This window comes from Aquarana catesbeiana, linkage group LG05, assembly GCF_042186555.1.
Source record: "Aquarana catesbeiana isolate 2022-GZ linkage group LG05, ASM4218655v1, whole genome shotgun sequence".
In the NCBI taxonomy this organism is placed as follows: domain Eukaryota; kingdom Metazoa; phylum Chordata; class Amphibia; order Anura; family Ranidae; genus Aquarana; species Aquarana catesbeiana.
Window position 1 is genome coordinate 131,586,449 of NC_133328.1, and position 15,409 is coordinate 131,601,857.

The 15,409-nt window shown below is 42.0% G+C and overlaps 1 protein-coding gene across 4 annotated transcripts in view; it reads right to left on the minus strand.

Moving 5' to 3' along the window:
• Positions 1 to 15,409, minus strand: part of TBC1D5 (TBC1 domain family member 5) — an 842,416-nt gene that overhangs the window by 310,051 nt on the left and 516,956 nt on the right. For all 4 annotated transcript variants that reach the window (XM_073630202.1, XM_073630199.1, XM_073630201.1 and 1 more), the window contains one exon: positions 6,686 to 6,788. In XM_073630202.1, coding sequence (XP_073486303.1) covers positions 6,686 to 6,788 — 103 coding nt within the window. The remainder of the gene's footprint in view (positions 1 to 6,685; positions 6,789 to 15,409) is intronic.

The window sequence follows — 15,409 nt, forward strand, 5'->3', positions numbered from 1 at the left end:
AAGGCCTCAATCACAATGGGTGTTTAGCCTCGTGCGTCTAATCCTGGCGGTTTCATGGACCTGGAAAGCACAGGTGCAGCATCCAGTCCCCCTGTCTGCAGGCTGCCAAAGTCTATGCAGGCTGAAATATGTTGCTGAAGCACACTTTTCCAAGTGGTGCTCACAATTAAGGGCTGATGCATTCAGGGATGTAAGCCCAGCCCAGATTACTGCGTTTTGGGCATATGTCCAGTGTGTATGTGGCCTAAAGCAAGTTAAAACATTGGGGGAAATTTACTAAAATTGGTTCACACAAAATCTGGTGCAGCTGTGCATAGAAACCAATCAGCTTCCAGGTTTTATTGCCAAACCTTAATTGAACAAGCTGAAGAAGTTTTTTTTCTTTTGCACAGCTGTACCAGATTCGGCATACCCAAAGGTATTAACAGCAATCAATAATTCATCTCTACTAACATGTATATCCGAGGTGTCAGTGGTTCTGAGGCACTTGCCAAGGTCAAAGTAGGAACCGAAGACCCAACATAACCTGTGGCTCCTGCGGTGGTGATGCTACACATGCTTGGGACAAACATAAGTCTTTACTCAGACAAAGAGGTTAAAGAGAATGAAAAAAAATAAGAAAGGGGCACACTTGAAAGACCACTTTATCTTTCTTTTTCACTTACTTTTCTTTGTTTCCAAATAATTTTGCTATGTTATAGGGAAGATCTGGAAATGTAAATTGTCCCAAAGAAGCAACCTGAAACCTTTTGTATAGAATGCCTCCTAAAACATAGTACACTTTGTGGTATGCGAGTGTACCTAGGCAGTCCGGTGCCTACAGTTTATAGCTGTATATCTGAAAATTGAATTCTAGGAGCGGTTGCCTCTGACTGTCAGTTTTTAGGACATTGAGAGTGAGATTTGGTGATGTCACTACTGTGCTCTTCCCTTTTTTCCTTGCAGGAGACTTTGACATGGGGAAGCAAAACCCTGCATCTTCTAAGATGACTGTCTCCATAAGGAGACACCATGCTGGCAAGTCAGAAATGGGGAAAAGATCAGCTTCAGGAAAACCATGCGCAATACTTGTGATTAGTCTTTTGCTTTCCAACAGTTTTTTGCGCACAGCTTCTAAAGCTTCTAAAATGAAAAGATTAACATTTTGGTCAGAAATGTTTATTTGAAATTGTTAGTGTTCATTTTCTCATAGCTTGCACAGCTCTCCATTAAGCCTGAGGAAGGAACATGCATTCTCTGAATGCGTGCCACTCCCACTGACCCTGCACCGGGTAGTGATGTCATCTCCACCTCTCGAGTGTCTCAGAGATACCTGGAAGCACTGGGAGCCACCAGCGCTGCCGGAGCCATCGGCTACTACTCCTGAAGCAACACTGCACCCGGTACAGAGCGGAAGACCATTTATGTACACAGTGTTTTTTTTTAACTCTTCAATCTTGTGAGCGTTTCTTCTTTTATCTGTATTAAAGTTACCTATTGCTACACTTAGATTGCGGTGCTCCTTTTCTTCCTTTTATCTGCAGAGTTCCTTCTAGCTGAACAATGGACTAATATACACCCATCTATAAACTATATGGTCTGTTTTATATATATATATATATATATATATATATATATATATATATATATATAGATATCTATCTATCTATCTATCTCTAGACAGATAGATAGATAGATAGATAGATAGATAGATAGATAGATAGATAGATAGATAGATATATGTGTGTGTGTGTGTGTGGTCATGCTCTATTCAGTCTGAGCTTGAGTGCGCCAATTATGTTTGTTTTGTGTCTGTTGCTACACAGCTCTGCATATCTGTTAAAAAAACATGCTCATATATTGCGAGCAGTGAGACACCATGACCCACTTACAAGAGGCGACTTCACAAAGACTTATCAGGCTTTGAAGAGAACAGAGAGGTCTGCAATGAAAAGTACATGCATCCTGTTCTTTCTCGGTTTATTTCTCCTTCAAAGCTCTTCAAGCTATAGAAAAGACAGTAAAAGACAAGTCCCTGCTTCTAGCAACACCCTACATATGCTGCACCTATTTACTGCCAATATTATACTGGCACTCACTGTCAAATAAAATCACACATTAAATCTCTACTCAGCCTATCACAGCATCATTAAACCTATAGTCTTTTTAAGAGTTAAGTGAATGCATAGAAAAATAAACACTATACTGGAAGATAACCAATCAACAACTACCATCAGGCACTTTTTATTTTTCTTCAATTATGGTTAATCCTGGTTACTTATCAGTAGGAACAGCATTAATTACGTGACAAAGGTATATTAGCATGCATATTAAAAAAAAGACATAAACATAGACAAAAGGTGTCTGTTTCTATATCACTATAGGGGTTAAGGCTGCAGAAAACAGAAAAACAAAAGAAGAAAAAAAAGGAAGCAGAGGTAAAGTTTTCTCTTTGTCAACAGCCTGTAGGCTCGCAAAATTGAACCTGTTCTTTATATGCCTGTGTTCATTTAGCCCACCAAGCAGTCTTTATTAAAGCTGGAGCATCAGGCAGTCAAAGTTCATTAATACCATTTATGTAATCTATGCAGTTTCAATTAACTCAGCAAGACACTCTACTGCATGATAAGAGTCTCATTAATTCAATAAAACCCTATAACTATTAACAATATGGTCTATGTTAAACGGGGTGTCACCTACTACAAAATAATGGCTTAAACAGCTTGTGAGGAGACTTAAGTTTTTCTCTTCTTTTAAATGTTATTGAGTTTAAATATTCATTCCTTATGCAGAAAGGTGTTATTTCTCTGTAAGGCATCTTTGAGATATCAAACCCAAGCAGGGGGTAATTAAGCTGTTTTAATTCTTACCCAGTAATAATATTACTTTCTAGTTCAGTAAATGACAGACTTTGTTTAAAATTATAATCGGTTCCCCACTTCAATGCTTGACGTGCCTGGGGTGCATTCACTTAACGCTGTGGGAATGGACACCGTTGAATAATTACGACCAAGTGAATTTATAAAGAAAAAAATAGAAAATAAAAAAAAAATTGCTCACCATTAATTTTTATTTGGCTTAACGATTTGCTTTTGCATTGCAGTTAAAATAGCTAGGAAATATGCATTTTCTAACTTGTTTATTGCTTAGTTAACGTAATTTGATTTTGGAAAGTTCTTTAGTGTCTTCTCCCAATGTTCTCTGTCGAAAACTAATACAAAAACGGCATTAACTTGAAAATGAGGCTCTTCTAGCAGGCTCCCTAGGATCCTCCAAAACTTTGATGGCTGTTAAACATAGAAAAGTTCTGTTTACTCTTCTCAAACATGGGTTTGGATTATACTTCCTCTTTTAGACTTTCCTAAAGTTGCTTTTTAATGTACTAAATAGTTTCTGAGGATTTATGATGTTACTAATTTATGAAAAACAAAGCATTTGATGCTTTTAATGGGTTAAACACATGCATTTTTTTATGCATGCATTGTTAAATAAGCTGCAAATTACAACATAATGGTGTTTAATATATATACAGTATAAATGTATGCATAAATTTCACTTCCAAAGTGGATGCTGAAACAATGATTCTAGACCAGTTATTCTCGACCAGGGTTTCTTCAGAGGTGGATAGGGGTTCTTTGATCTATGACAGATTAACCTCCCATTTGATGGTGTCTTCAAAGTTCCAGGGCAAGAGGATGACACCAATGATCTGTGACAGTGAAATTTTGACCACCGTTGTAAGGGGGCATTCTTCCTACTGATAACCAATGCAAGGGAAATGTTCCCATCTGACTCCCAATAAATTGGTTGTTGCAAGGAATCCTCAAGACCTAAAAATAAAGTAATGGATTCTCCTGAGACAATATGAGAAAAGCTGCTCTAGACACTATTGCCCTGTACTTATGTTCATACTGCTCTGTCTTGACAAGAGGCTGTAGGTACAGGATATTCTAGCCAGTGTAAAGTGTAGGCACCTAGAAGTATCTGCCTATATCAGGTTGGACCTTGACTGCTTCCTCCCAGCCCACAACATTCTCATAGGCCAATACTAAGATGGCAATGCCTCTTTGGCCATTATGAATGTGTGTGAGGGGGTCAGGCAAGCTCTATCACTACCATAAACTGCCAGAGATTTGCCTGGTCAGAACAGACAGGGAGCTGTCAGAAGCTGCAAAAGGAGACTGGCTTCAGGTATGTGTAGGTACTCTGAGTACCTGCACTATCTGCTAGCAATTCTCTCTCTTTTATTTTAAGAGAGTCACTTTAAAGGGCTCTCCTCGTTTCAGTGAAAATCTGGAAAACATCCTCAGTGTGCAGTTGGGGGCAGAGCCAGGGGTTAACTCTTTAGACAACTGTTGTTTATAGTGGTAGCATTTTTTTGGGGTCCTTGAGCCACGGGTTTAGCTTTCTCACCAATTAGAACAAGCTAAAACAAATTCAGAGGATTCCAGCTTGTTGAAGCAGAGCAGGTCCCTATCTGCCAAACACAACAGTCCAGTGCATAAGGTTTAATCTAACGGGTTTCGGTTTTATCAGTTTTAGTGGAGAATTGTAATAATGTGACCCAGTCACGAACTTGGGGGATTTGAATAATGAATAATGAAAACATGCATAAACAAAGGTTACCTTTTAGTAAAAACTGCATACCAAAATATTCAGCATATCCTGAGATCCTCAATTTGTATATAAATCCTGGCTTTGTATGTAAGAACTAGGCTATCAACAGGTGCTTCATATTGGTCAAATGTGATGGGTTGCCAGGCTAACTGATAGGAAATCTTGAGACATTTAGAGGGTGTGACATGGTTGACTTTACCAGGACAAGTCAACATATCTATTATAACTTTAACTCCTTGTATCGCTAAATCTACCAATAATATTGACATGTGGGTTTCACAAAGATTAAAGCCAATCTCCAGGTTTCCTGTCACTTTATATAGTTCATTTGGACTAAGCTGGTCCTAACAAACTATTTCCTTCACTGCTGCACCAGCTCTAAGAACTATATATAGCTTCAGCTGCATACAGTACGCAGTGCTGGGTTCTGGACGTGAGACAGAAACTTTCTGTCTCACACCAGAAACAAAATCAGAGTCGTCTGAGCGGTGCTCAGCCATTCAAAGACAGCTTTGTATTCTGTGAACTCTGCTTAGCTGAGGTGGACTGATGATGTCACGCTCTCTGACTTCACAGAATACAAAGCTGCCTCTGCATGGCTGAGCGCCACTTAGATCGACTCTTATTTTGTTCCGGGTGTGAGACGGGAAGTCTCTGTCTCACAAACCTAGGACAGGTTTTAATAGTGTGGTAATGTTCCCCAGCAATCCAGATGGTTTGAAGGACTTAATGCAGAGACGTGACATGGACTTGGCAGAACTGCAGATGCAGCTCCCTGCAGTCAGGGATGGTGTATCCCCAGAGATCAGTTCCTATAAGCTACGTTTCCATATTTTTTTGGCCATTTAATGTCATATTTACACTAGCTATACTCTAAGATTCACAACATTTAATAAACACAATTCTCCCTTTATAAGAAAACCCCCCAAAAATAGTGATCCAGTCAGTATATTAGCTGTATAATGTAGCACATTTGGGTAAAGATATTTAATGTAGAAAACCGCATACATAGTCTGAACTACTCAAAATAGGCAGACGCTCAACAAAGCCTCTGTAATGTTTTAAGCAAAAATGAATGTGCAGCACTGGTCCATAATGATACTACAGTCCTCATTTCTGACAACAGCTCCCCTTCGTGGAACTCATTTTCAGGACAGCACTGGACCATGGCTTGATGAAATGTATTTTTTTTTACAGGAATGAGAAATGTGCATTATAATGCAAAACTCTTTTGTACCTGAAGGCCAATGTTATTGTTAGCAGAACACTGGTGAATTCCATCCAGTGATGAGATAAACTTACAGCAGTTTATGTCTTCACTTCTACACAGGCATACAAAAGCTGTCACTCCCTTACAGCATAACTTCCCAGTAATCTACTTGACATTACAGAGGATGCATTCGGCTTTGCAATGGTCCCAGCAGATTACTAGAACAATGAATTCTGGAGTCCCCGGAAGACATAAAACCAAGAACTATGAAAACGTAAAATATTAAATATGTGCATACTGACTCTTTAACCATAAAGAACATCTGTGGATGAAACGTTTTATTCCTTTCAAATACAGTGGAGAAGGGTTAGAACCTGAGTTAGGTTTGGGCTGTCTGTATCCCAAGGTTACTCTCACATCCTGCTTTTATGGGCGTGTGTCACAAGAACAGGAAGTGATGGGAAATTTCTTCAGCTGGGACAGATAAAGCAATAAAAGCTCACTCTTTAGGTAGAATTGTTAGAAGCTGTGCAAGGTTTTTTTTATTAATCCCTTTGTACGGTCCTACCCCCCAGAGGCGAGATGTACCCAACAGTCAGGATTAAAAACCTGACAAATGACCTAGCCCTACTAAACTCTATTCAAAGCTGAAGAAAAGAGCATAGTCACTATTCAGCTTTAAAGTTTACTTGTCATTACTATTCTCTTTAAGAAAATAAAAACAAGAGTATTGAAAAGGCAAGTGATTCTTTTCCTTATTGATTTCTATTGACCACATTAAAGAAACAAGATGTTCCTATTAAATCCAGCATACAATGCAGCAATAATCAATAAGACACTGTATTGTATTACATTGTTTACGAATATTATTTATCTTACCTGCTTATAAAGCAAATGTTCATTTTCTCTGGCATAGCAGAAAAGTACATCAGTAAGGATTTTTCTCACATTCTCCTGTTGAAAGAATTGCATTTCTGGAAACCTGGAAGATGTGTTTTAAATTAGGAATAATGTACATAAAGTGGATAGAACTGGAAATTAAAGCATATCTAAACCCAAAAACAACCATGTAGTATGTTGTAAATTACCAGTCTTTAGATGTGGTGGCTGTAGTAGTTTTCATTTTTCACTTCCTGTCCTAGGGTGGGATGCTTATTTACCATAATGTAAGTTGATTGCCGGAGACTCCTTGTTTATGATTTGGACTACAACACCTTCCCTCTTTACTCATTTTCATGACATAGGTAGAAGGTGTTTTGTAGTTTACAGAGTAGGATTTAAAGTGATAGTAAACTTCAGATATGAAATATGAACAATGCATATCCCTATATAGTGTGTATATGTCTCAATCCAGAGCACTAAGTGTAATTTCTGCCCGCTGCCACCTTCTTCTGCTATCAGCATAAATCACTTCTGATGAGTTTTCGTGATACCAAGAGAAAAATGGTGTCAGGGGAGGGCAAAGTCTCTGATTGACAGCCTCAGCTCTGTTCCTGTGTGATGGGTGTGTCCCTTCCCTCCAATCAGCTCTCAGAGCTCTCCTCACTGATGTAACTTCATCTCTCTACCCCTGCTTTTCTGAGCTGGAAGATCCTGTGTAAATTCAGCACTTTGAATAAATGTAGGGAAAAGACGGCTGTAGATAACCAGGTACAACTTATGTGGGTTGATTTGTTTCATCTCTGTATATCACGAGGCCAGTCACTTCACTGGGTATATGTAAGGGTTTACAATCGCTTTAAGCGTGGCAGAGGCAGAGAGAATAGAAAGTTAGCTCAGTGGATCACAAGTAATTTTTGCACTTACTAAAAAGAAATAACACAACAATTTCACTGGTAAATTTAACAGGCAAAAAGAGAGCACATTACAGAAGTTTGGTGTTAGGGTATATATACACATTAATGCCGTGTACACATGGGCAGACTTTTCGACCAGACTGATCCGACGGAACAAATCCGTCGGACAATCCGACAGTGTGTGGGCTTCATCGGACTTTTTTGAAAACGTCGATGACGAAACGCGTAAGGCGGGGCTACGCACTTACGTCATTTCCAGGTACGGAGCGAGAGAGCCTGGAACGCAGCTGGACCGCACGCTGCGGGAAAGTACTTCCTGGCTTTCGGCTTCACCCATAGTGTAGTGTTATGTGGTTTTAATTTCTCCCATGTGGGGAGTTTTTATGCTATTAAAGTTTTAATCAGACTACACTATGAGGTGGCATCTCTTTTTATGAGGGTTTCTCTGGTGATCTCTTTCTTGGACGTGGCATAAGCGGTAATCTGGAAACGCCTGGGAGAGAGGACATCCTATCTCAGTGACCACGGGATATCGGCCAAGAGGACAACATTCGGAATTTAAAGTGTCTGTCACCCCTGCAGGGGTAGTGGGAGCCGGTGAGTGGGGAGCCAAAAGGGGAGCACAGAAGTCACGGATTTTCACCGTTGAGGGCACCACAGTCACTAAGCTTTTGGAACTTTCTTTTTTTTTTTTTTTTTTTTTTTTTTATGCTTTTGTGAACAGACTTTTTTGTTTTTGTTTTTTTGGAGTTTTTTATTCTATTTATGTTTTTTACACATTTTTCTAGTCCATATGGATATTTTCTAGATCTGATTGCACTGTTTGCACTTGTATATGCTGGATTCATCACATTGGCTGCATAGTATATTAGCAGCAGTACCTAGTGGTTATTCTCTGGAACTACCTGTGATATGTAGGCATATGCAATATATTAAGGGTTTTTTTCACTTTTCTTATCACATGTTTGTTGATTCAAATACCCATGGGGTCATTTATTATGAGTATTGTAGTCACCGTTTGTGTATGGTATATTATATAATCTTATAACATTCACTTTATTATTTACACATTCCACCAGGAAGCGCCATACCCCCATATACAATTCTTACACATGTTAGTCCTCTTTGAGGGCTCAACTAGGGGAGGCAGCATACCTATACTCCTTCTTCTTTCTTTCTTTTTCCCTTCTCTTTCTCAGTGGGACACCTACCCCCTGCACCTTCTCTCAGGTCCCCCTCTTCCTCTCTCCTCCCCCTGTCCTCTCTTTTCTTTCTCTTTCTCCCTCCTTTTGTTACTTGTCCTAAGCGCAGAGACTTTGTGGCTTTGATTCATCGGACTTCCAACGTACCTTTTTGGTCAAAAATCAGACGGACTTTAGATTTGGAACATGTTTCAAATCTTTCCGCCGGACCCAGTTCGAGAAATCCGCTCGTCTGTATGCTGGTCCGACGGACTAAAACTGACGCTAGGGCAGCTATTGGCTGCTGGCTACGAACTTCCTTATTTAAGCCCGGTCTTATCTGTGGGACTTTGGTGTGATCGTGTGTAGCCAAGCCCGTTCGTTCGAAAGTCCGTCAGTAGTCCGTCAAAAGTCCGTCGAAAGTCCGTCGAAAGTCCGTCTGAAAGACCGTCTGAAAGACCGTCGGACCTTTGATGCCGAAAAGTCCGCCTGTGTGTACACGGCATTAGCGATAAGCATGTTTTATTTCTAAAGTGGAGTTCCATCCAAAAGTGGAAGCCCTGCTTATCTACCTCCTCCTCTGTTTTTGACAGGTACCTGTCCCCACTTTCGAGAGATCTCAGAAGTTGAGCGCGCTTCTTCCTTCCTCCTTCCCCCGCCGCAAGGCCATTCAGAGAGCACAGCGCGTTTCATGCATGTGCAGTAGAGAATCGGCTATGTAGCCCCAAGGCTTCACTGACAGTTTTCCCTTACAGGCAACGGCGGCGGCGGCAGCAGCACCCGAGAGCCAATGGAAACATCGGCTGGGGTGCCAAAATCACTGGATTTCAAGACAGGTAAGTGTCCTAATATTAAAAGTCAGCAGCTACAGTATGTGTAGCTATTGACTTTTAATTTTTTTGAGTGGGGGGACTCCGTTTTAAGATCAAAATACATATACATGGGGGGCATGGCCAACTACTGGGATTTGAGGAAGCAACTTGCCTGAGCTCCGTCTGTCCCGCTCCTATCCTAGCCTGATCCTGCTGACCCGATCACCCCTGTGGGACCCCCTGATGCTTTCACAGCCTGAAGACACAGTGCCTCTCTCCCCCAACGCTGACCATGCTGACACAAGCTCTCAAGAACCATGCTGACACAGATCATGGGAGGCTATTCAGCACAGCCATGCTTCCCTCACCACTCAGATAGACGCTATCAGATCAGATCTGACCTTCCTGAAACAAGATGTGCATAATCTCCACCATAGAGTGACCAATGCAGAACAATGCATAGGTGATTTGGAGGATGACACCCGTACCTTGCAGGCCTCTGTTAGACTATACTACTGATAAGTTAACAGATAAGGAGGACCACTTGAGCCGTAATAATTTGCATTTTTTGGGGCTTTCCGGAGGGTTCAGAAGGTACGGCCCCTGAGGCTTTCATGGAGCGATGGTTCACATCCACTTCTGGCGCCTCCACCTTCTCTCCACTATTCGCCATAAAATGAGCCCGAGAGTTCCTCTATGCCCTTTGCCTATTGGGGCACCCCCACGTGCTATGCTTATCAACCTGCTGCACTTGAGGGACAGGAAAGCGGTTCTCAGGGTTGCCCGAACAAAGGGCCGTATATCCTTCAATGGTGAAAGGATTACTTCCCCGATCTCTCAGTGGCTATGCAGAAACAGAGGGCTACTTTCCTGGCCATCAAAGGGAGATTGCGTGACCTCCAACTACCCTATAGCATGCTATATCCTGCACGGCTGAGGAACATTCATAAAGGGAAGGCCTACTTCTTCACATATCCGAAAGAAGTAGCCCACTGGGTAGATTCCTTGGGACCTCCTGATCAGCGACACCAGCAACAAAGATCACCTTCTCGTTGACCTGCGGTTATCTTTCTTCACAGCCCCCCCACTTTTTATTTTTTTTTCATCTGCACCACTTAAGATTATTCACAGAGAATGCTTGCCCATTCATGATATCCTCTTTCTCTGACACTTTTCATCCAAGTGACTGATGAACCACTACCTTATGTTGCCAACCACTCACCAGACAAGGCAACTTGTAGATAACTGTTGCAATAGTTTCCTTGATCATGTCCTACTGAGGTAACTGGCACGTCCTGATATGGCCCAGGTCACCTACCATATTCACTTTGCAGGCACAGAAGGAGCCCAACTGTTGTGAACTCTATCGCCACCCACCACAGTTTGTTGGGCATGGGACTACACCATGGTACCTAAGCTTTACGGTTTTGTTTCTGGGATCAAAGCCCCCAAGTGTTTGGAAGTTTTACTTGTTTCCCTTTTATTTGGGACATACTCCTCCTTTTTGTATTTCTAGTTTTTTTTTGTGTCTTTTTTTCCCATGATTTTTGGCAGGATCACTCACCATGATATCCAGACTACAGATATAAGAGAAATACTGTTCCTTCTTATCTATGTATTGTTTCCAACGACTCATGCTAGGCTGGGGTTGCAGGTTTATAAAATATGGTTAACCTCACTGCAATACAGGAAATATTCTTCCCTATGGCATTGCATGGTTATGTCTAAACTACATGTCATTTCATGGAATGTTAGGGGGCTTAACTCCAAGGTTAAACGTTCATTGATGTTTGAGTACTTAGCACGACACAATCCGCCTGTGATCATTCTCCAGGAAACTCATCTACTTGGCTCCAGAGTAATGGCTCTCAAAAGGGGGGAAATAGCCTATGCCCTACACTTCACGTACTCTCGGGGGAAAACATCTATTCTCATAGCTAAATCAGCTCCTGTTTCTATTAGTCACATTAAGCTAGATCCAGGTGGCTGCTACGTAATTGTGGCGTTAGAACTCCAACTCCTTGTTAAACCATACACAGTGACTAGCCTGTATGCTCCACCACCCTTCACTAAACAGTTCTTTGATCGTGTACTCACTTCCATCCTGGAAATTGCAGAAGGCCCTTTATTGATAGCCGGAGATTATAACACGGTCATTGACAACTCTCTTGACAGATTTCGATGCTCTACTGTACCCCCCACTCCCTTAGGCACTTATCTGACCCAATATGACCTAGCAGAGGCCAGGAGATGGAAACATGTAGATGGGAGGGAATTTTCCTGTCAATCTGACTCATGGTACACTATCAAGTATTGATCTGTGTTTTTTCTATCCTCTGATTTACTCGGCATGGTGAGCGATGTCAGATACCTCCCTAGGGCAATGTCTGATCACTCTCTACTTTTGGTGGACTTAGCTTTGGGAGTATCGCCCTCCTTTCGAGTGTAGCGGCTGAGCCCGCTATGGCTGGCGGACCAGGCTGTCACAGATCGGGGAACAGCTGATCTGAATTCATATTGGGCCACCAATTCACAGAGTGCATTCGTCCCTGTGGTCTGGGATGCCTTCAAGGCTACCATGCGTGGCTCCTTTGCTGCAGCCATAGGGCAGGCACGCAAGGCATCTCACCCTAGACTAGCGGATGTGGAGGGGGAGCTTCGAGTGGCAGAGGCAGCCTACTCTGCATCCCATATGCCCGAAAAACACACTATCTGGTGACACAAGGCTAGAGAGTTAGACATGGTGCTTGTCGAACGAACCCAGGAAAAAATGTTATGCCAAAATCAGCGACTTTTCGAATTTGGCATAAAAATAGTCGCCTGCTAGCTTACCTGTCTAGGCCTGACTATCAGCCATGCAACATCCCCAGAATTAAGAACTCGGAGGGCATAATAGTGGAATAGATGAAGGAGGTAGTGGAGGCTTTTGTTACATTTTACTCCACTGTATATTCCACTAGCGCCCACTATACTATTGTGGAATTAGACGACTATTTGCAGGATATCTCACTTCCCAAATGTTTAGATTCTCAGGTTTCATTGCTAGATGCCCCTCTAACAACTGGAGGAAATAGGAGATGCCATCCAGTCCTTTGCTAGAAATAAGATGCGAGGGTTGGACAGATTCCCTATAGAATGGTATAATCAATATAGAGAGCTACTGATTCCACATCTCCTCAGGGTATACAACTATGTCCTGATGACAGGACAGCTACCGCTCTCTTTGTCTGAGGCACTAATTGTCCTTATCCCCAAACCTCACAAGGACCATCTTTTCTGTGAATCATACCGACCGATCTCCCTAATCAACTTGGATATAAAAATTCTAGCCAAAGTTCTTGCCCAGAGATTAAATATGGCCATTACTATTGTCATTGGAGTGGATCAGACAGGATTTATCTCCGGCAGATCTACTTCAATTAATTTACGGCAACGCTTTACCAACATGCAGGCCACTCATGGCTCAATAGGATCCAGGGCTGTTTCATAAGGCCTTTGATTCGGTCAAATGGCCATATCTAATGGAGGTCTTGGCAAAATTTGGATTCTGCAAAACATTTATGAGATGAGTTCAATTATTATATTACAAACCTATAGCTAGACTGAGAGTAAATACAACCATCTCTGACCCCTTCATGATACGTAGGGGCACCAGACAGGGGTGCCCTCTGTCACCACTACTTTTTGCACTGACGATAGCACCACTGGCAGCGCTGATCAGATCTAGTGGGGCGGTTGTGGGACTGACTATTGGGGGCCTAGAAGAAAAGGTGTCCTTATATGCGGACGACATGTTGATATATTTGGCAGACCCCCAGTCGTCACTCCCTACCCTACTGAATATTATTCGGCGCTTTGGGGACTTTTCTGGCTTCCGGGTAAACTGGGACAAGAAATCCTGTTGTTTATGCTGGACCAATCCACCTCTATCACACTACCGCCCTCATGTCCATTACAGATTGTACATACCTTTCGCTACCTAGGTACTGAGATGTAGCAGCCTATCTCTTCATACATCAAAATTAATTTAGATCCACTCATTAGTAGAATGAGGAATATGCTTAAGACCTGGCCCACTCTTCCCCTGACACTGCTGGGTAGAATAAATATTTTTAAAATTATCTTTTTACCACGCTTTTTATATATTCTGAGTAACTCCCCAATATAAATCCCTAAAAACAAATTTAAAGAAATTGACACAATTCTTATTACATTTATTTGGGGGGGAGGGGTAGCTAGAATAGCAAAAAACACATTACAACTACCAATTTTGGAGGGGGGAATTGCACTCCCTTGCCTCCAAACTTTTTTTGTGGCCTCACAGCTGGCCCATGCACATTGGTGGTTCTACCCCGAGGAGAACAATGGAGCTACAGCATTAGAGGCAGCCATCCTATGAATCACTTCAAAATCTAATACTCCGCCTCTCCACTAGGGGACGGGAGGGTACAAAAGTTCTCTCTATGACCCTACGGAGATATTCAAACTTTCGAAGCTACTGCCGTCCAGTACACATACTACTTACTCCCCTAATTCCCCATTATGGGGTAACCCAGGTCTACCAGAATTCTTCTGCAGAACTGACGGTGGGTTCTGGCTCAAGTAGGGGGTTAGATTGATCTCCCATTTATTTATAGTTAACATTTTTTGATCCTTTGCTGAATTTTGCATGGATTATGGCCTTCCCCCTATGGCCTATTTCCAATATCTACAGATACGGTTTGACCTTCGAAACATTGATATTCATCCCTCCCCCCTTGAACGTTTATTGACTGACCCGACACACACTAAACTCGTATCCACGTACTAAAAATCTCTTCTACATACTACGACGACTAGGATTAGCATCACAGGAAATAAATGGCGCTCTGACATACCGGAGCTGACGGAGGATATTTGGCAGGAAGTGCTTCCCCTCCAGGTATCGTCTGTCATCTCCTCCCGTAATAAAGTCATTCAAACCAAATTATATATAGGTCCTACTTTACCCCTGGTTTACTCTATAGACTAAAGAGACCACCCTCTGCAACATGTTCCGATGTGGCATGGCTGATGGCACTTTATTCCATTTAATGTGGGAGTGCCCGCTGATTAGGAAATTCTGGTCAGTGGTCACGGCCCTTATCAGCTCCCTCACTCAGTTACCTAACATCTGTAATCCCCTGAGATGCCTGCTAGGATATATAGATGATGAAGGTATATCTAAGAACATGCAAACTTTTCTAAGAATTATCCTGTTTTATGCAAAGAAAAGGATAACTGTGCATCGGAAATTCCAATCCCCACCTACCATAGCCTTCTGGCTCACTATAGTCAATCAGGCTATACCTTTATACAAATTGACATATGAGGCCAGAGGATGCCCAAAAAAAATTCATAAGATCTGGAATCCCTGGGTTAGCTCAGATTGCACAATTCCACCTGCCGCTTTAGTTCTCTGAAAATGTTAGTTCTTGTCGTCATGCTGGAATTTAGAAGGTAACAACGTGACTCCTCTATTAATCTGTACTCACTAACTGGATACCATGTAACTGTATTTCATTGCTGATTGAGCACTGTTTGCTCCATTGATGTTGCATATGCATTTGTGTATATGTTTGTTTGTATGTACACAATAAAAAAAATTATACCTTTAAAAAAAATACATATACATGTATACCATCCCCATCTTAACCGCTTGCCGACCGTCTCACGCAGATATACTGTGGCAGAAGGGCTCGTACAGGCAGTATCACGTGCCTGCACGTTCCCCTTTAAGAGGCGGCCAGCGGGCGCGCTGCCGGCAGGCTCCATGAGTTGGGTCGCGGGTCCCGT